The sequence below is a fragment of the Actinia tenebrosa genome, unplaced genomic scaffold, assembly GCF_029948245.1.
Source record: "Actinia tenebrosa isolate PJP-AT-01 unplaced genomic scaffold, QUT_ActTen_1.0 PGA_scaffold0__85_contigs__length_37466705, whole genome shotgun sequence".
Lineage (NCBI taxonomy): Eukaryota > Metazoa > Cnidaria > Anthozoa > Actiniaria > Actiniidae > Actinia > Actinia tenebrosa.
In genome coordinates this window covers 13179243-13198598 of record NW_028292569.1, presented here as the reverse complement: position 1 = coordinate 13198598, position 19356 = coordinate 13179243, and the positions used below count along the sequence as shown (strand labels likewise).

The following is a 19356-nucleotide window of genomic DNA, read 5'->3' as shown; positions in this document are numbered from 1 at the left end:
ATAGAGAACTAGAAAAACAGGAAATGGTCTTCACAATTTGTCCTTTCTACTCCATTCCCCCTACCGAGGAAATTAAAATATTTGGCAACGAAACAACATCATTTTAGTTTAGCCACTTTTACTTTTCCCTTTCTTTTCTTGCTAACTTCTCTCTCTTTCTTAATCTACTCCTCTTTTCAGCAGTCTTTTCTGTGTTTTCTTCATTTTTGTAGTTATTTGCTTAGGAAAATAATTTCTAGAACCGAACTAAATACGTAGAAGGACGCATGGATTATTTTGCTGAAACAAAGGATTCCAACAGTGATAAAAGCTCTTTGACTACGGTATTTTGTTATTTGGCTTTAATCTTGCTCATGGATCAATTAAGAGCATGAGTGGCTGTAAACAGAATAGGAATGAAGGAATTCTTTACTATAAATCACACAAATGACGACAAAAATCAAAATGGTTGCTATAGTAAGGTTTCTAGTAGACTCACACGAACACAAACTTCGTAAAAACTATAAAAACCACAAAATCATTCAGATTGCTTGAACTAAAAGATGTTAAAAATCCCAAAAGTGCATGACCACCACCAAATATTGATAATCTTTTCATGGGCTAATGGAGTTCTATACATAGAAATCGTCGAAATATTCCTAGCAAAATATAAAGCATGGATTCTCTTCTAATCCCTTCTCCTTTCTAAAACGTTGACAACAATTTATTCACCTCATGTTACTTGTATAACTTTACATTTACGTAAATGAAAAACTAGTTGAACTTGACCAAAATTTTGATGTTTCGATAGCTGTACTTCAAACTCTCAATTTTTACTTTTCCTGACGAGACTATCGGTAAAAGTCGAAGGAACGTACGTGCTTGTTTGAACAATTCTATACTATACAATATTATTCTTTTGTACTTTTAGTTATTATATTTCTAGGAATTATAGCCAGAAAACACAGAATTTATTTTTGAAACGCTTTTTTTATTATTCACACAATTTGCATATTTACAATTTTACATATGACACAATATAATACTTGGTTTTTTTTCAAACAAAGTTATTCGACTTTTTTATCTCTAGTTGGATAAGTCTTTAACTTCTTAGGAAATAAAGATAATTCAGCTCAAGAAACCGCAGTTTCTTGTTTTGACTCCACTTTTTTTTGTTTACATTGTGATGATACTTCTACGTGCTCCATCGAGTCCACTTTCAAAACACTCAAGTTTTGGAAGAAAAACATCTGAAATAATAATGAATCTCTAAGACTTTGCATCAACTTTTTGTTTCCTGAATAAAGAAACCATTTCAATGTCTTAAAAATGTATGAATTAATAACTTAAGCCACATTTACAAATTTTTACAAAAGTCCAATACTTCAGTTTTCGGATTAAATTTTTTCGCTGCATTCCAATATTCTAGTGCATGTTCAAAGACTTCTAGTTCAAGTTCGTCATAAGTCGTTAGAAAATTTCTTTGTTTATAAGCTTTCCATTTTATCGGCTTGTCCATCGAGGTAAGATATATCGGTCTTACATAAGTTGCTTCCGTAATGACGTCGACATGCACCATCAACTACTGTGTTCATCACCACGTAATTTTGTCATTGCCCAAAATACATGCTTAACTTGCTGAAAAAAGGCAGCGTAGAAGCCTCAATCAGAGGCCTCCAATTGTCAGACAAATTTTCACCCTATTTTCAGCTGTCTAATGAACTCGTACAGATTTCTTTCTATGCCATCCTCCGAAAACATCGGTAATCTTCCCCAACCACGGCGTCTGTTTGTTAATGTCATTCACTTCAAGGCATTTTTTCGCAGAGTTTGTTTCATTGTTATTTTCTGGTTCAGTGTTGGTTGTTGTACTGTAAGCTTTGCTAAACGCTGCAGTAACAGCTCTTACAAAGTCCTGTGCTTCAGAAAATGAGTCCAGGTACAACGCATGACATTCTATGAGCATAGGATCCTTCGTAGACAAGTAATTAAATACTACGACTTTGGGAATTTTCTTGTACGTGGCACAGAAAAGAGTACTTTTGATATAGTAAGTTGTAATCAAGCCATTTTTTTCTTCAATCGCAATGCACTTTGGAGATACTTTGACTACGAAGCTGTCTTTCTTTTCCATGTCATAACAACCTTTCTGATAAAGTCGAGCTGCATTCTCTAGTGTTCCAACTTTTGGGGCATAAGCTTCTAGGCGGCCTAGATACTTTGCCTTGCATTCAAATTCTGGTGCGCTTGGCATCTTTAGCTCCTGATAACGGCGGAATCGATTCTTCTTGTTTTGATCGAAGTTTGTTTGTCAAGGTTGGTAATTCAAATGACTCCTGCAAAGGTATCCTAGCGTTATTATATCACTTGTGTCTGATAGAACGATCTTTGAGTTTGCGCCGCCAGCTGTGAAATGGTCCGTGAACCAACCAATGGGTGCACAGGAAAATAGACTTATTTCCTCTGATCCGTAAAACTCAAATAAATTGCTTTCAAAATCTGTCATTCCTATTTCCAGACGTTTCCACAAAAGATTCAAATTCGTACCAAGTTTTTATGTATACGTAACACACGTAACACAAGGACTGGATGAAAATACTAGAATATTTGTTAGAATTTGTTTATTTTTTCCCCATGTTTTCAAACGACGTTATTCGCTATTTTAAGACTTAAACCGTTTTTCAAAATACACGTATGTTTTTCGTTATTTTCTTAAATATATTTTGTGATTATGATATATCTATTTCGCAACCAGCTTTTACGTATTGTACTTCGTGACCAATTGCAAGGTCGTCTTCCGATAAATCACTCTGTCACTCGGATAGTCATGTCCTCACTCCTATATCAATCTCGTAAACGTGTTTGAAATCTTCATTATCATTCTCCAAGCTTCCTTGAATATTATCGAGACACGCTTTATTTGTTAGATATTTTGTATGCTTTCAGTGCTTACCGAAAATTTGCGTTCTATAATAATCTCTTTTCCACATAGACTGTTTGCAAAAGAAAATCTCACAGAATATTTACTCTCGAGCCGAAGCATGAGGTTGTAATAAACATTCTAACGCTTTCTCTTTTTTATTATGGCTACCAAAAACTTGCAATAAAAAACAAGTTAAATAGCTCAAAGGCCCTTGAAATAACCAAAATAAAAGTCAAAAATTATTTTCATATGATCATATGCTCCGATTTTCGTGCTCCAGGTTTTTATTTTTACATCATTTTTTGCGTTTTCATTAATGATAAAATGAAAATTTGTCCCGTTATTCTAGCTTTTCACCCGGCAGGGATGAACGTAATAAGTACGCAAATTTTCAATATTAATCACTTGTTGTGTCTGGTTTCCATGTGAGCCAAAGAATTGCCAAGATCTTTGTAATTGGCTCTGTCTTTTATGACAAATGGGAACAAAAATTGTTAGTTTCCAGGCGACACATAAGAGCTCTCTTTCAAAATGTTGACATTAAAGCCGCTTCGCCAATATTTCTCTGGGCGCTCCGAGCATATTTGAATAAAGCAAAATTTCCTCGGAATAAATTATAAATTTCTTTGGGATGACTTTAAACAAATACAAATACAAATAAATTCTTAAATATCTTTCTGTGCTTTCAATTTGAAAAATGCTTAGCTACCAAAAAAGTAGGATTTTGAAAAACATTTCTAGGCTTTTTATGGACACAGAAAAGCAACCAAAAACTTCAGAATTCATATTAGTAATATGACTAGTGAGCTTTCACACGATTACTCTCTAGGTGTGTTTGTGAATCATTCACAAACAAAGTATTGTGGTATTATTTTGTGAACTAAAAGGCGTTTTATTTCCTTTTGTGGTCGGTTGCAATTCCATTCTTTCTGGTCTACGTGATCCTATTCGAGAGAATTTTCGTTCCTCTGAACTTTTTCACCTTATCAAACTTATTGGTATTAATTTAGGCTTTAGTTTCATGACAACATATTATCACGTAAGAAAATCATATTTTAACAGGGAACCATCTTACAATGTAAGTGGCTCGTCACATATTTTGTTTAAGTTTCATAGCTTCCTGTTGCTTCATTTCTCTGGCTCCTCTTCCTTTTCTTTGTTGTTGGATCATAAGTTCGTGCATGCGTGCAGCTCGTTTTTCATTCACTGTTTTCATACATACATACATTCATTCGTTTGTCATTTTTGTCTTCTTATTTTCTGCTTAACTCTCCTTTTTTCCCTTCTTCTTTTATATTTTTCTTGTCACGGTGCATGTATGGCACCTATTTTCAAAAACGTACGTTGTCATGCATCGCCAAAGCGAATAGGCGAAAGCCGATATGCGAAACGGCGATAGGAGATAGGTCATTCCAAGATCCAAGAATAGCTGAAATGACTTGTGTTTCTGCTTCTTATTCGCGTCAAGAACATGGACTTTAGTGTTGAGACTGATTCAATGTTCTTTGTATTCAACGAAACCATTTCAATGTCGGAGTATTCAACGAAACCATTTCAATGTCGGAATGACCTATCCCTTATCGCCTTTGGCGATGACGACGTTAACTGAAGTAGGTGTATACATAGAGTCAGTGCTTATCGTTAATTTTGGGAGCGCGCCCACGCGTTTCTACGATCGGATACGTCGTTATCTTAAAATTCAGACTAGATTGCGAGGCTCAAACTCGGTATGGTACTTCTAGTTCATGTAAATATAGTGCTAGCACATATCAACAAATATGCCGTGTTTTTTGGTAGGAATAAAACAATGTACCATATAAAAGGTCTGCTAGAAAAGCTAGTTCAATTAGTTGACTACACAATAACGTTATAACCCAATCTACAGCAAAAATATACTCATCCCTTGAGGTTTAATGCAATTTTGAACATTTTCTTCAGGAGAGCTTCGGCATCGTGCTAGGATCTTAATACTTGGAACGAGGCGTATTCGTAATTTTCTTTCATTGATATCATCTTCTGTGGCAACCAAACATGGTTATAAACTCACATGGCATTCCACTCAACTCAGAGTTAAATATAGAAACGAAAGGAACAAAAGTAAAGTGTTTGGAATTGCGATCTTAGAAAGTTAACCAATCAAAACTGATTACTCGAAAACGTGATCCAATATTTACTACTGATAGAGAGACATTATGTATTGGGCAAAATTTAAAATCAATGAAACAGTCCACTATCATAGTTACTTTATTTGAGAAAGAGAATGCTGTAGAAAAAAACAACATTTATGTCAAAACATTCTGTAAGTTTATTTAGACTAAAGTTTAACTAACGTCCGGCGGCCCTGCATCGCGACGCACTAGTTTGCAAAAGAAAAGACAGGAGACATTGGTTTTGGTGTAATAGGGCAGTGGCAAGTTTAATAGTCAATAAACATGTATAATAGGTAGGGCTAGTGCTATCAGCATAATGTTCTGTTATAAACACAGCGACTTTTATCCTCATTAGTGTATCAAGGGATATGATGGTTCCACGGAACCCCCCAGCTTTGTGAAGCTGATCGCACCATATATTTCACCTGCGTGGAGGCGTTTTTGGAACCCCCCTTTTAAAATCCTGGATCTGCCACTCATACTTAGTAATCGAAAGTCTTTCCTCTCTGCAACTTTTTGTACAACTGTAAACAAGTATCCAGATACTTCACAATCAAGTGTTTTCATTTCTGCAAAGTCTTCAAGCATGTCCAAAGCCTGTATTCGCCTTTAGAATTCGAAACCAGCTAAGTGGTTTACCTATGACATCTTTTATACAAAAATAGCCTTTCCGTAATGCTTTATATTGCGCATCATTGTCGTCATTGCCATCGAACCTGCGCATTGTCACGTGACTGTCAGCACCCGACCCTCGGGGCACATGTAATACAAATATCCGTATACATGTTTGCATGGCCAAAACGTGCTTAAATTGTATACTAAATCTATTTCAAATGCATAAATGCCTTTAAAAGCTCTAAATTAAAAAAGCAGATACTTATTTTTAAACCAAATTATTCAACAGTGTATCGATAGTGAACGCGTAGTCTAGTTGTCTAGCGTTCATGTGTTTATGTTCGTTCATCTGCAAAGTCCGCTCCAAAAGGTGAGACAAACCGCTCTCCCAAATCAAAATAGATTGTTGCGTAAATTGTTTTGAACGAGATTCCCGAGATAAGATCCTGCAAGACATTTTAGATTATTAATTAATAACAACGACTATCGACATTAATTTCTGCTCGGTTGTTTTCAAAGTCGGGCTTCACTGCACTTTGTGAAGCGAAACGAAAAGAAATGAACATTTAGCAAAGATTTGTAGAAAGCAGAAAGCCGCCTCAAAGTCCGGGGGACGGGGGGGAGGGGGGGGGGAAGGAGGCAAACAGCACGGGAAGTAAATTTGAGGTATCAGTCTGAGATATTTATGAAAATGAATCATCATTCTGATGAAGACTCTCACAGCTGCAGTCGAAACGTCATGTTATGTAAAACAAATTTGCAACCCGTACGAAAAGAACTAAGCACCTTTTCAATTCAATTTTCAAACACTATAAATTTACAAACCACAGACAAGAAAATATATTCAAAGTTAAAAAAAAAATAATACAGTTCTTTATTCAACAGTATTCTTTCATAACTTTAAAAAAATACTTTAGTCTACCGCCATTTTGGAAAAAGAGCGCTATGCATGGTGGGAAGATGGTTGGGTGACCAGCAAAACAATGGATGGTTCCAAGTTGGATTTGATTTGTTCATACATTTATTGTATTCTATCAAATCCAACCTCGATTTGGTGACCATTGTTTCGTGTGGTCACTCGAGCGAATTCCGTTAGAGTTCTGATTTAACAGATTGCGTGCATCAATGTGTTTCTCAAGAAGAAACAAAAGAAGAGTTGATTGATGGAAATTAATTTGAGTTGGACGTGTAGGTTTGTATGTGCAGATTCTCTTCTCTCCGCTTTAGCTATCTCGTACGGACAAAAATCTTTTCTTTTCAAGAGGGGAAGGGATGAGTGGTCTTGTAACATTGAAAACCACTCCATTTCTCTCTTTTTCAGCGGCTTTAGCGCCTGATACGATTTTTAAATTTTACATGACTAAATTCAAGCCTTTGTTGTCATTTCCGTCGCTTTTCAATCATTCCGTTCAAGAAGTTGACAAGTTTTTTTAATTTGTTGTGCATACTGCTAAAGGAATGTCAACAAACACCAACGTGACAATAATGTACCGCGTTAAATCTGCATACAACTACAAAATTGTTATCTAATACTCATAAAACAGGTGGATATCTGTTTCTTTAGTATATATATTCCAGGTTGGCATGGAATATCTTAGACGAGCAGAAGAAAAGATTAATTATAAGAATTTCTTGGTGTACCACACTCTTCATCTAAACTAGTTCAGTTGTATTAGCCTGTAGCTGTCTCCTTGTGCTTATCTAGCTGTTTCGCTAGTCAGTTTTGAACTGGTTTACTTGATATTCTATCATGGTACAACTGTACAGGAAACGTCTCTCGACTCTTTTTCTTGCAGTGGTTTTTGGTAAGTGAGCATGCAGTTTCAACTTATTTTTAAACTTAAGTTTTGTGCGAAACTCAAACAGTTCAAACCGTGTATTTGATCTCAAAGTGTCAGATAGATTACCATTTATTACATATACGCTACTGTTTGGTTTAGTTGTCGTTTCTGGCTTTTACCTGGTCAAATGTTAAGCCGCATCAAAATATCTTTGCCATTGTATCCAATGCAAGAAATTTATTTATTTATTTATGGACAATATTTAAGCAGAGATGCAAAGTTCAGCATAGCTGGTTTAAATTAGGCACACACCAAATTGCTCAAAGAAGTGAATTGGCCTTGTATCAGTAGAAGCGTAGTAACTTAACCAATTGATGACGTGTGGTCTTTATCAATCTATGAGGCCGTTTTAGACTTTGACTTATACGGGGTGTTTAAAAGTAGTCTAAAAGGAGTCTAAAAGGAGTCTAGTTGTCTAAGTGTCTAAAAGATTTATAGGGTGTCTAGAAGTATAGTTTTATGGGCCACTAAAACAAAAAGCTGAGAGTTTGGCCGTTTTAGAAGTCGGTCAAAGATTAAGTCATAGAACCTAGCTCTTTGGTTTTTCGTTACCATAAAAACTGGTCGCTTGCCGGGCTTTAAGATGAGGAGCTTCAGCATTGAATGTCTATACTCTACTTTTTATATACAGGAATAATTTCTACGCATGCGCTAAACCATGTAAACTCTCTTGGAACGCGAAACACAACGAGCAGTCCCAGTCTCCGTAACCTTACTATTGGGGCCTATTTTCCCGTTAGCGGTTCATGTTGGACGGGAGGAATGGCGACTAACATTGCGGTAGATATGGCAGTGGAACAGATTAATAGGAGAGCAGACGTTTTAGGTGGATATCGACTGAATGTGGATGCAGTGGATACTAAGGTTGGTAGAAGAGATAGCTCTTTGGTATGAAATTCCTTCTCCTTCTCCTTCTCCTTCTCCTTCTCCTTCTCCTTCTCCTTCTCCTTCTCCTTCTCCTTCTCCTTCTCCTTCTCCTTCTCCTTCTCCTTCTCCTTCTCCTTCTCCTTCTCCTTCTCCTTCTCCTTCTCCTTTTCCTTCTCCTTCTCCTTCTCCTCCTTCTCCTTCTCCTCCTCCTCTCTCCTTCTCCTTCTCCTTCTCCTTCTCCTCCTCCTCCTCCTCCTCCACCTCCTCCTCCTCTCTCCTTCTTCTTCTTCTTCTTCTTCTTCTTCATGCGATGGTTGCAGAATGAAGTAGAATTTGTTTGCATTTGGTTTTCGTTTCAGTGCGAGCCTGGCGTTGCTTTACGAGGTTTATATGAACATGTGCACACAAAACCAGCCAAGCTTATGCTCCTGGGAGCGGCTCTCTCATTTATCACTCAACCCATTGCCGACGCAGCCAAATACTGGAACCTTGTTCAAGTAAGCAGAGCTATAAGCATGCTCCACTGTTGTTGCCTGCTGACCCAAACTCTTCGCCCACTCCCCCGCACAACAAACATTTGCCCGTGCAACCTCTCAATTGTTTCTCTAAAAAAACTGGTCTATTCTAGTATATGGAAGTAATCTATTTAGGTTTTTTCTAGGTATCGTACGGATCCACCTCTCCGTCTCTTAGGAACCGTACGCTATACCCAAGGTTCTTTCGTACGATTTCTTCAGACCTCGCCTTCAATCGTGCCCGAGTGGCTGTCATCAAGGCAATGGGCTGGAGTCGAGTGGCCACTCTGCACCAAAATGAGGCTTCAGGAATCTTCTCCGACGTACGTCAACTGACATAAACTTAAATGAACCCAAAGCAGTGATTTACTGAGAGATTATAATTAATGATACGCGGGCAATGTTACCAAAGAAATAGAAGACGCGCGCGCGTGCTGGGTACAGTTATAAAGCAACCGGAGATTGGCTGGTCGACAGAACACAAGAGAAGTGTTCGGAGAAGCACGACGCGTAGTGGAATGACGAAAAAGAAAGCGCGCACGGGTGCTGTGGGATTTCATTAAGGTGGCTCGACCCCCTCACGCTTGACCGCTACCTTCCACATTTGGAACGCTAGTGCATAAACGTCTTTTATCCGATTGCAAATCTTTTTTGCACATAAGTCACATAAAGATTGAATTAATGTTTGATGCAGTTTTGTATGAGATCGGACGTCATAACACGTGATTATGATGAAATATTTGATTTCGTTTAGAAAATAATTTTAGCCTTGCAGAGCGTTCAACACTAAAATGCTTCGTACCACATAATTATATACTAGATGCCTCCATCTGTAGGGATTTTTGAAAAAATCTATCTAGCTAATTATGAGATATTTGAGATTCTTTAAATATAGTGCATAATCTACTTCAAAACTAAACAATGGATTTCATACGGCCTAAATTAATATTTCAGAGCTATATATTCACAAAAGTTATTGCTCATTTAGTTTTACTCTGTATCTAGTTTTAAAAGGAACATTTTGAAGGTAATCGACTTATGCGATTTTGTGAAAACGTATAATGCAGAAGACGGGGTAAACATTTGATGCGCACTTTTCATCGCAGTTTTCTAGTCAATCTTACTAGATCTTCCATTATTCTAAAATTCGCTGATCATTTCTCTCAAAATTACGTCAGGATACAAATTAGAACTTAAACTAATATTAAACAAAATTGCAAGACTATTGAACTCATTTAAAGCGATCTAAAGCGAACGAGAAATACAGAAAACATTGATCGTTTCCCAACGATTTGATGCTCTGGGAATTCTATTGTTTGCTAATGATCATAACATCAAATTCTTTCGCACCATGCACGGTCTCATCTCGCTTGGCTGCTTTCCGATTTACTCCCGAAGTTTGGTAACAAACAGTTGTTTTTTTTATTCCAACGTGGGACGTTTGTCATGATGTACTTTGTCAGTGTGAGTGAATCGGCGAACATGCCTCAAATTAAAACTTCAAGAAAGAAGCGAGCAAGACTTTTGAGTTTAGATAAAGAACCATACTTCGGGAGTAAATCGGAAAGCAGCCAAGCGAGATGAGACCGTGCATGGTGCGAAAGAATTTGATGTTATGATCATTAGCAAACAATAGAATTCCCAGAGCATCAAATCGTTGGGAAACGATCAATGTTTTCTGTATTTCTCGTTCGCTTTAGATCGCTTTAAATGAGTTCAATAGTCTTGCAATTTTGTGTAATATTAGTTTAAGTTCTAATTTGTATCTTGACGTAATTTTGAGAGAAATGATCAGCGAATTTTAGAATAATGGAAGATCTAGTAAGATTGACTAGAAAACTGCGATGAAAAGTGCGCATCAAATGTTTACCCCGTCTTCTGCATTATACGTTTTCACAAAATCGCATAAGTCGATTACCTTCAAAATGTTCCTTTTAAAACTAGATACAGAGTAAAACTAAATAAGCAATGACTTTTGTGAATATATAGCTCTGAAATATTAATTTAGGCCGTATGAAATCCATTGTTTAGTTTTGAAGTAGATTATGCACTATATTTAAAGAATCTCAAATATCTCATAATTAGCTAGATAGATTTTTTCAAAAATCCCCACAAATGGAGGCATCCAGTATATAATTATGTGGTACGAAGCATTTTAGTGTTGAACGCTCTGCAAGGCTAAATTTATTTTCTAAACGAAATCAAATATTTCATCATAATCACGTGTTATGGCGTCCGATCTCATACAAAACTGCATCAAACATTAATTCAATCTTTATGTGACTTATGTGCAAAAAAGATTTGCAATCGGATAAAAGACGTTTATGCACTAGCGTTCCAAAAGTGGAAGCTAGCGGTCAAGCGTGAGGGGGTCCAGCCACCTTAAGTGAACGGCATAACCCAACCAATCAAAAATCAAGATTTATCATACTTACCTGTTATATGATATTATTATCCTTAAGAAATTTACTTTTTATTACTCGTTAGTCAATCCAAGATCTTCTCAAGGAATTTACCAAGAGTAATATATCGGTTATAACATCGGAAAGTTTTAGTGGGAATCCTGCGAATCAGTTGGCCAGTATCAAGGTATGAATAAATGCGCCAAGAAATACATATCCGGGATATACCCCTTACAGTACGTCGGAATTTAGCTCCATTAGGAGGACATACCATAACGATAGGTTTCCAATTCTCAGGAAACTGGATTTTGTCCTCCAAATTGAGCTGCTTTGACGTCATAAGTAAGGGGACTATTAAACCCACAATTTCCCGCAAAAGTCTTAGAGGCAATGAGTGGTAGTTTTAGGCGTGTCTGCATGCGCAATATGAGTGACATAATTTCTAGCGGTTGCTACCCATTGCTATTGAAAATTTATTACGTCACAGGACAAGGATGCTCGTATCATCATTGGAAATTTTTATGAAGAAGGCGCAAGACAAGTCTTTTGTGAGGTACGAATCTTGATATTAAAGCAACTTGTCTTGGAATGTGTTGTTCTCTTTAAATATGCAAAATGCAAGTTAAAATCAAACATTATCTTGTTAAAAATATTCTTGAAACTAAGAGTTCTCTCTGATCCCAGTGTCTCTCATACTAACATACCATCTTATGACATCTTTAGGCGTATAAACAGGGTTTATATGGAGAACGCTATGTTTGGATCATCATTGGGTGGTACCCTGACCAATGGTGGCAGAGGCGCCTGAAGGAAGAGGGTATAGCATGCACCGTAGATGAAATGAAACAAGCTGTGAATGGATACTTATCTACTGACTATGTGAAGTTGAACGAGGATGACACTACAGCAGGAAAGGCTACTGTCTCAGGATGGGTAAGTCGCTGCTATTGACCTACCCTCTAGGGGTGGGTAAACCTATCCTCTAGGGGTGGGTAAGTCGCTGCTATTGACCTCCCCTTTAGGGGTGGGTAAGTGGCTGCTGTTGACCTACCCTCAAGGGGTGGGTTAATCTACCCTCTAGGGGTGGGTAAGTGGCTGCTATTGCACTACCCTCTAAGGGTGGGTAAGTGGGTACTTTTTGACCTATCCTGTAGGGGTGGGCAAGTTTCTGCTATCGTCCTACTACCCTCTAGGGGTGGGTAAGTGGCTGCTATTGACCTACCCTCTAGGGGTGGGTAAGTGAGTGCTATTGCCCTACCCTCTAGTGGTGGGGTAGAGCCATTACCCTGCCTTCTATGGTTGGTTTAGTATTGGTATGATACTTTTCCTACTGTTTTCGGAATGTTAATGAAGTACAAGACCTTACCTTACTAAGCGCACGTGTATGTCAACAGGGAGCTGCAAGGATTCGTTTTTGAGACCATATATTACTATTGCACTCATTACCTCATAATCATTTTATATTCCTTTAGCTGGCAGCTGATTATTCCAAAGAGTTTACAAAACGGACTAGAATGGACGCTAGATTAGAATCTTCATTCGCTTATGACGCGATGTGGGCGATTGCTTTGGCACTCAACTCCACTGCGCAGTCCCTCTCCAACACACAAGGTGACTAAAAACACATATACTTTCTTTTTATTACTTCATTCGTTCGTTCGTTCATGTTTCATTCATTCCTTTATTTCTCATTCATGCATGCATCTATTTATTCGATTATTCAGGTGTGGCAAAGAAACTCGAAGATTTCACGTACCAAGACAGCACTCTCGCTGATGCCTTCACTAAAGCAATGCAAGAAACAAGTTTTCTTGGAGTTACGGTAAACAAGTTTTGAAACAAATTGAAACGATATCTATTGTAACATGGCTTTCAAATGGCTTTCCTTCTGAGCCAATCACATATATAAGAGTGCACGCACTAAAACCGTGAACATTACATAGTACTAATTAGTACTATTTCATACAGAATCCTTTGTTTTCTATTGTTTAATTATCACTATTAGTGCTAAAAATTAGTATTTGTTTCACGGATTTAGTGTGAGCACTCTATCACCCAGTCGAGCTCGGAAGCCAATAAATTTATTTGTGCTGTCAAAAAAAAAAAAAAAAAAAAAAAAAAATTTGAATGCTAGATATATATTTTATAAGAAAAATTTCATATTTTTCCAGGGTCCTGTTTCCTTCAATAAAAATGGCGAACGTGTTGGACTAATACACATACAGCAATTACAAGGTATTAAAAAGAAGAAAACATTTTCGTCATTCTGCAGCTTGTTTTTCTTACGAACGCTTAATGTAAATGTAGAACTAGTTTGTTTGATAATAAGATTTCAGGCTTTATTTATCTAGTTCGGCAACGATGTGCTCAAAAAATCTGGTTTTTTCTTCTGTTTGTTTCCAGCTTTTAAGGTCGTAGTTGTTGGAACTTTCAACAGTCTGACGAACAAGATAGAAAAAAATAAACATTCTTCTATTAAATGGCAGGGTAGGTTAACCAGGATGTTAAAAACACTGGGACACACCACGCATGCGCCAGAAATTCATGGGAAAATGGTGGAGGCAGTAGGTAAAGATGCCTCCTATCAAAGTGCCTTTGAAAAGAAACAAAAGTAAACCTCATTTTGAGGTTTACCCCAAAATATGAATATACGGCATGGCTAGTTAGTTTTTCAAAGAGCGTCCCACACGGAAATACGTGACTATAGACACTTAGCCATGAGTGAAACATTCGAGAAAATCGGCATGCTGGTCATAGCATGGGGTTAATCATCTACGGTCTAGGGGCCGACTAACCTCTCCCTTAGGCTTCGGTCGAGCTTCCTGATCAGTCTGTAAGTCCTCGGATAGCGGTGTCGGGGTCGAAATCTCCGGCGTAGCCGTAAATGCTTCGCGCTGCCATACGACGGTTCAGCACTCGATGTCTGGAAGTATGGTCCTATATTTAGTTCGTACTATAAAATAAAATTACAAACTCCATGCTGATATGAGGCAGGGCACGGCTAAGTTACAGGTCAAATGGTAATATTTCTTGAAGTCAGTTTAAGGAGAAAAGGAAGAAAAACAGGAGAAAACCCCTAGTGGAATCAAGGGAGAGACCTAACAACTTTGCAGTGCAGAAGGAATTTGATTTAAAATGTAAAAATTAATCCATTTTTATTTATTTCTACAAGGTAAAGGTACGCCAAAGGATAGAACAATACAAGAAAAAGAGATGAAAACAATAGCAGTGGGACTTGTGGCATTTCTTTGTGTACTGGCTGCTGTCGGCATCGTCACGGCTCTGCTCTTCCTCGCTGTCAATATATTTTACCGCCAAAAAAGGTATAATAATTAATAATATCTTGACAAACAGATGCAGTTTTGTATTGAAAATAGTATTATTATATGATGCGCACCAGAAATCAGTGGCATAATGAGAGTGGCAGAGTTGGTGAGCGCACGCGTTTTTTTTTTTTTTTTGGAGCGAAAATTCCCACCAAATTCTCAGGTATTCCCCTACCAGACATTAAAAGATTTTATAAATCACTTGCTCTAAAAAACATTTATGCAGCAAAAACTTAAAAAATTGAGTCACACCGTGTAATGGCTTCGTTCATATTATGCATACTGTTTCAGGCTGATCAAGATGTCCAGTCCACGACTAAATAATCTAATCATATGTGGTTGTGTAATGGCGTATTTTTCTGTTTTCTTGTTTGGCCTGGATGGACGACTGGTTGATCCATCTTCCGTTGGGGGATTGTGTTCGGTAAGATATAACTGTCTCTTGATTTTCGTCATGATATAGATGGAAGTATTTAGAAAGAAAGAATGAAAGAATGATCGCTGAGCTGCGCCAACGCGGTAGGATAGTGGCACAAGTTTTTTATATAGAAAAAAACCCATACAAAACAAACAGACGAAAGGAAGGGAGGAAAAAAGACGTAGGAATGAAAAATGAAAGAAAGAAAGAAATGAAAAAGAAAAGAAAAAAATAGAAAAAATAGAAAAACTATCTAAAACCTCCCAGTTCTTCTCTCACTAGAAAAGCAACAGGGTTCCCAGTTGCACTATTCTGGGATTATTTCCCCCACTCACTCACGAAGGAAGCAAGTGTGTGCGCCTTCATCTTGTCCCATTGAATTACCCTCTAAATACCAAGAATAGACGAACAACGGTGTGTTTAATGAATAATTCTCTCTACTCTAACAAATTTTTATTTTATTTTTCTAGGCTCAAGCCTGGATTTTGTCCATTGGCTTCACCATGGCTTTCGGCGCCATGTTTGCTAAGACTTGGCGAGTTCATGCGATATTCAAGAGCATCACTCCTCGCAAAAAGGTAAAAACATAAAAATACGACAATTGAAGTATCAAACATGTATCTAAAATCTGCTGGATTGTTTTAATTCAAAGTTGAAGAATATCTTCTTTTGAGTATAAGTTTTGATAGATGTCCAAACTAAAGTCTTGAAGAAGGTTTTCTATTTCTTTATTAGGTCATTAAAGATGAGCATCTTTTCCTAATGGTAGCGGTATTTGTGCTGGTAGATGTCTGTTTGCTCACCCTATGGACAGCAATTAATCCAATGAAGGGAAAGCTGCGAATATTCAATGATCAGGTTGGATTCCTAGTAAAACATATCTCAATACCATAATTTCAAATTTTACAAACCCGTTACTAAATTTATCAAGATTGAAATGTATTGATATAAATACGGGGGTGTAGCCAGGATTTTGGGTTGGGGGAGGGGGGCACAAAACCAGCCAATTTTCTACAGCGTGAGGAGGGGAGGGGGAGGGCAGGTCCCCTTGGCCCCTCTAACTGCACCCCTGAAATATGATGGAATGACGTGGCCAATGACTTGCAGACAAAGATTGGGAAATTCCATATTGTAGTGACCTTTTGACCGCTGAATCAATTCATATCACCCATACACCAAATCAATATATACCATCCATTTTCAATAACTATTGTTCTGGACTGACTAGCCTCTTGTTCATGTGGGAAACACAAAAGCATTTTCATATGTGAGAAAGGCTAGAATGTCCAGAACAATATTTATTCAAATTGGTCACCATATTTCATTTTGTTGTATAGTGCATTCCGTTCAGGCTCGGTATGTAATATGGCAATAAGCAACAAAAACTTTACCAACTTTAAAAAAAAAAGATGTATAGTCGAATGAAAACACTAGAATTGGTGCTCAAAATGTCTATTCCTGTATTCCTTCTGTATCCAGATTTACCTTAAAGATGACAAAAAGTTCATCCCTCAGATGGAGAGCTGTTCATCGGATAACATGGTTTACTGGCTGGGTGTTTTATACTCATATAAAGCGCTGCTACTTCTTTTCGGTTCATGTCTGGCTTGGGAAACACGTAATGTTACTATACCAGCATTGAATGACTCCAAATTCATTGGTAAGAATTATTGCAATGATTTTATAGCTGCCATGTTGGATGAAAGAAAAGATTTGTTTGTTTTTGTCATATCATACAACATGGTAACCATGTCTTTTGTCGTCGTTGTGCATGTGACATCATAGTCACCATGTTGGTTGACTTAAACAAAACATTTGGTCTTGGTGCCTTTTGTTATTTCAACCAATATGGCAGCCATGTCTTTTGTCCTTTTATTCTCATGCAAAGAAAATAATGCATACCATCTAATAATTTGTATCGTCTTTGATGTTCTAGGCATCAGTATTTACAATGTGCTGGTCTTATCATCCGTTGGTGTTGGAATCACTATGATAATTGATGGCAATCCTGATGCACGATTCATGATTACTGGTCTATTTATCATCTTTTGTACCTCAATAACACTATGCCTCGTCTTCGTTCCAAAGGTAACACAATACATAAGATTGTCTTGTGATGATGAAATAGAAAGCCTGGGTAATGTGCTGCACAAGAGTATCACATTACTCCAAGCTCAATTAGCTTCCTAGTTATTCTAGGTAAACAGTACCCTTGGCTTATTTCATTTAATTAATTAATGTCATCTTATGTGATTTTTTGTGTGGTATAAATAAACTTATACATCACTGTGGTCATAGGTTCAATACCTGCAACTAGTGCGGATCCAGGAATTTTTCGGAGAGGGGATCTAAACGTTAAGATTGGGTGACTAAACATATACTTCATACAGCATTTACTTCAAACTTTCAAAAATAAATTGTAGTATAAGACAATCAATTGTACCTCAGTTTTGATTGGGGGGGGGGGGGTCCAGAGCCACAAACATCCTCATGGATCCGCCTTTGTCGAACTGCCAATATATATGAGTAGTGTAGATGTGGTTGTTCGTTCTCCCTTTTAATTCAAAGTTTAGTTTTTTTGCCATTTATTGCATTGGTTCAGAGTATTATTATGACAATCCCCTGAAAAAAGTACAAGGCAATGGCCCTGAAATATTCATGTGACCTGTGCATCCTTTCTCTCTCAATGTTTCAAGATAATAAAGTTACTCGGTGGAGCAGAGACAGCTGAACAAGAGACCAATCGTAACATCTCCAGTCCTATCACTGATACTGCCTCTAGCACAGGTGCTGGAATTACACAGGAAAACTCTGTTCTGAAGAAGATCTTAACAGAGGTAATGTGACCCAAGCTGGTATGAAAATATCATCTTCCCTTCCTTTCCTAGGGATGTAAGAAGATGAGGCCAATAGTGTCAGTCACAGCTGTCAATTTGTTATTTTTTCTTTTTCTCTTCAAAACAGAAAGAACGACACTTGATGGAACTCAAGAGACTCCTGGAAGGAGTCAGCCCGATGGCAAAGCTACACATCGATCCTACTGCCAAGGAGAGTCGGTCAGCTCCCACAAGACGACGAAGATCAAACCACGGCGGACGAGATGTGAATGACAATTCTTCAGAATCCCACGTTAATTTTGCTTTTAAGAAAGACAATGGTCCTAGCATTGTTTGTAAGTCTGACTTATCTATCCCAGCGACTGTAGCAAAGAGTAAGGAAAATGACGACGATTCAGTATAAAAATATCAATCAGGTTATCCTGTTTTATCGTGAAATAATATTTTGTAGTATTTTTTCTGTTTTTTTTTTTTTTTAATTTCGATCATTTGTTTATGTTTTGTGCGCGCGCCAAAGGAGCCAAGCATTCAAAGTCGCGCGCGCACGCCAAAGCGAAAAATCAACGTGTATTTCTTTCCAAATCTACTTTAAAACGTACTTGAAGCTTATCCTGGAAAAAATGATGGTAAATATCGGAAAGAGTCTTGAAATTCATTTCTTGTTCTGAAACTTTTTTTTCGGATTGTTTCATTTCATTGTTTCGGAAGTTATCACCAAAGATTTTGAGAAATTCGAAAATTCTGTAGGTTGAAACGGAGAGAGAGAGCGCGCGCGCTGGTCAAACTCGTGCGTCTTACGTCCCATGAATCCATGACGTGCTGCATCACGCGAGTAACAACGGTTGACTGTACGCTAGGGCAGTTGCAAACTTGAAGCGTTTTGAAAGATTTTTAAAGATGAATAGAGGTTTTAAAACTTTAAAGACCCGATGAGTTTGGCACTTGATTTGGAGGAAGATATTGGGGGGTCTTCACACGAAGGTTTTGTGGAATTGGAGGAGTTTTATGGGAAGGACAACGAATGTGTTTGGAAAGAAACCGCAAGATGGATCAAGTTCGAAGAAGATGTTGAAGAAAATGCAAATCGATGGGGTAAACCTCACGTACCGTGTTTGAATTTCTCGAGTGTTCGAGATGTGAGAAGAACACTTGAAAACGGAGCAATTCTTCTGGATTTAGATGAAAATAATTTACAGAACATTGCGATTACAGTGGCTGAACAGCTCATCGCTCTGGGCTCTTTGCTTCCTGAAGAGAAGGATGTTTTCATTTCTGTTCTTCTAACACCTCATCTACATAATTTACAAAAAAAACATGGGGGCTCAACAAGCGGTCGTCGTTTTTCTCGTGTTGTTCCTACGTCCACTAATAGCAAAACTAGCACGAAATACAATAAGGGATTACCGATAATTGTGGAAGACAAATCGGACGAAACATCGGGGTAAGTTGACTTTGAAAAACTATTCTCCATCACTTTTTCTTT

At 37.6% G+C, this 19356-nt stretch overlaps 3 protein-coding genes across 3 annotated transcripts; 2 read left to right on the top strand and 1 right to left on the bottom strand.

The window, feature by feature from the left end:
- Nucleotides 1-949: 949 nt before the first annotated feature.
- Nucleotides 950-2328, bottom strand: LOC116288611 (uncharacterized). The gene has a single exon (XM_031695422.2). It carries the CDS (start codon nt 2231-2233, stop codon nt 1694-1696), a length of 540 nt encoding a protein of 179 aa, XP_031551282.1. The 5' UTR covers nt 2234-2328; the 3' UTR covers nt 950-1693.
- Nucleotides 2329-6698: 4370 nt separating this feature from the next.
- On the top strand, nt 6699-18314 carry LOC116288610 (gamma-aminobutyric acid type B receptor subunit 2). Its single transcript, XM_089031720.1, has 19 exons — nt 6699-7472; nt 8140-8372; nt 8735-8872; nt 9037-9213; nt 11378-11479; nt 11780-11845; nt 12016-12225; nt 12765-12903; nt 13017-13114; nt 13464-13527; nt 13696-13779; nt 14465-14615; nt 14910-15042; nt 15507-15614; nt 15772-15894; nt 16516-16696; nt 16973-17124; nt 17733-17873; nt 18001-18314. Exons 1-19 carry the CDS (start codon nt 7418-7420, stop codon nt 18274-18276), a joined length of 2631 nt encoding a protein of 876 aa, XP_088887846.1. The 5' UTR covers nt 6699-7417; the 3' UTR covers nt 18277-18314.
- Nucleotides 18315-18612: 298 nt separating this feature from the next.
- LOC148913540 (anion exchange protein 2-like) lies at nt 18613-19318 on the top strand. The gene has a single exon (XM_089031731.1). The coding sequence runs from the start codon at nt 18803-18805 to the stop codon at nt 19316-19318; it is 516 nt and encodes a 171-aa protein (XP_088887857.1). The 5' UTR covers nt 18613-18802.
- Nucleotides 19319-19356: the final 38 nt, after the last annotated feature.

What these genes read in the sequence shown, in the direction of transcription:
- LOC148913540 (XM_089031731.1), top strand. Translation starts at nt 18,803, where the DNA reads ATGAGTTTGGCACTTGATTTGGAGGAAGATATTGGGGGGTCTTCACAC.
- LOC116288610 (XM_089031720.1), top strand. Translation starts at nt 7,418, where the DNA reads ATGGTACAACTGTACAGGAAACGTCTCTCGACTCTTTTTCTTGCAGTG. An exon ending in GTCCCTCTCCAACACACAAG is followed by an intron (nt 12,904 to 13,016) that starts GTGACTAAAAAC and finishes TCGATTATTCAG; the next exon opens with GTGTGGCAAAGAAACTCGAA. An exon ending in CCGTTGGGGGATTGTGTTCG is followed by an intron (nt 15,043 to 15,506) that starts GTAAGATATAAC and finishes TTATTTTTCTAG; the next exon opens with GCTCAAGCCTGGATTTTGTC.
- LOC116288611 (XM_031695422.2), bottom strand. Translation starts at nt 2,233, where the DNA reads ATGCCAAGCGCACCAGAATTTGAATGCAAGGCAAAGTATCTAGGCCGC.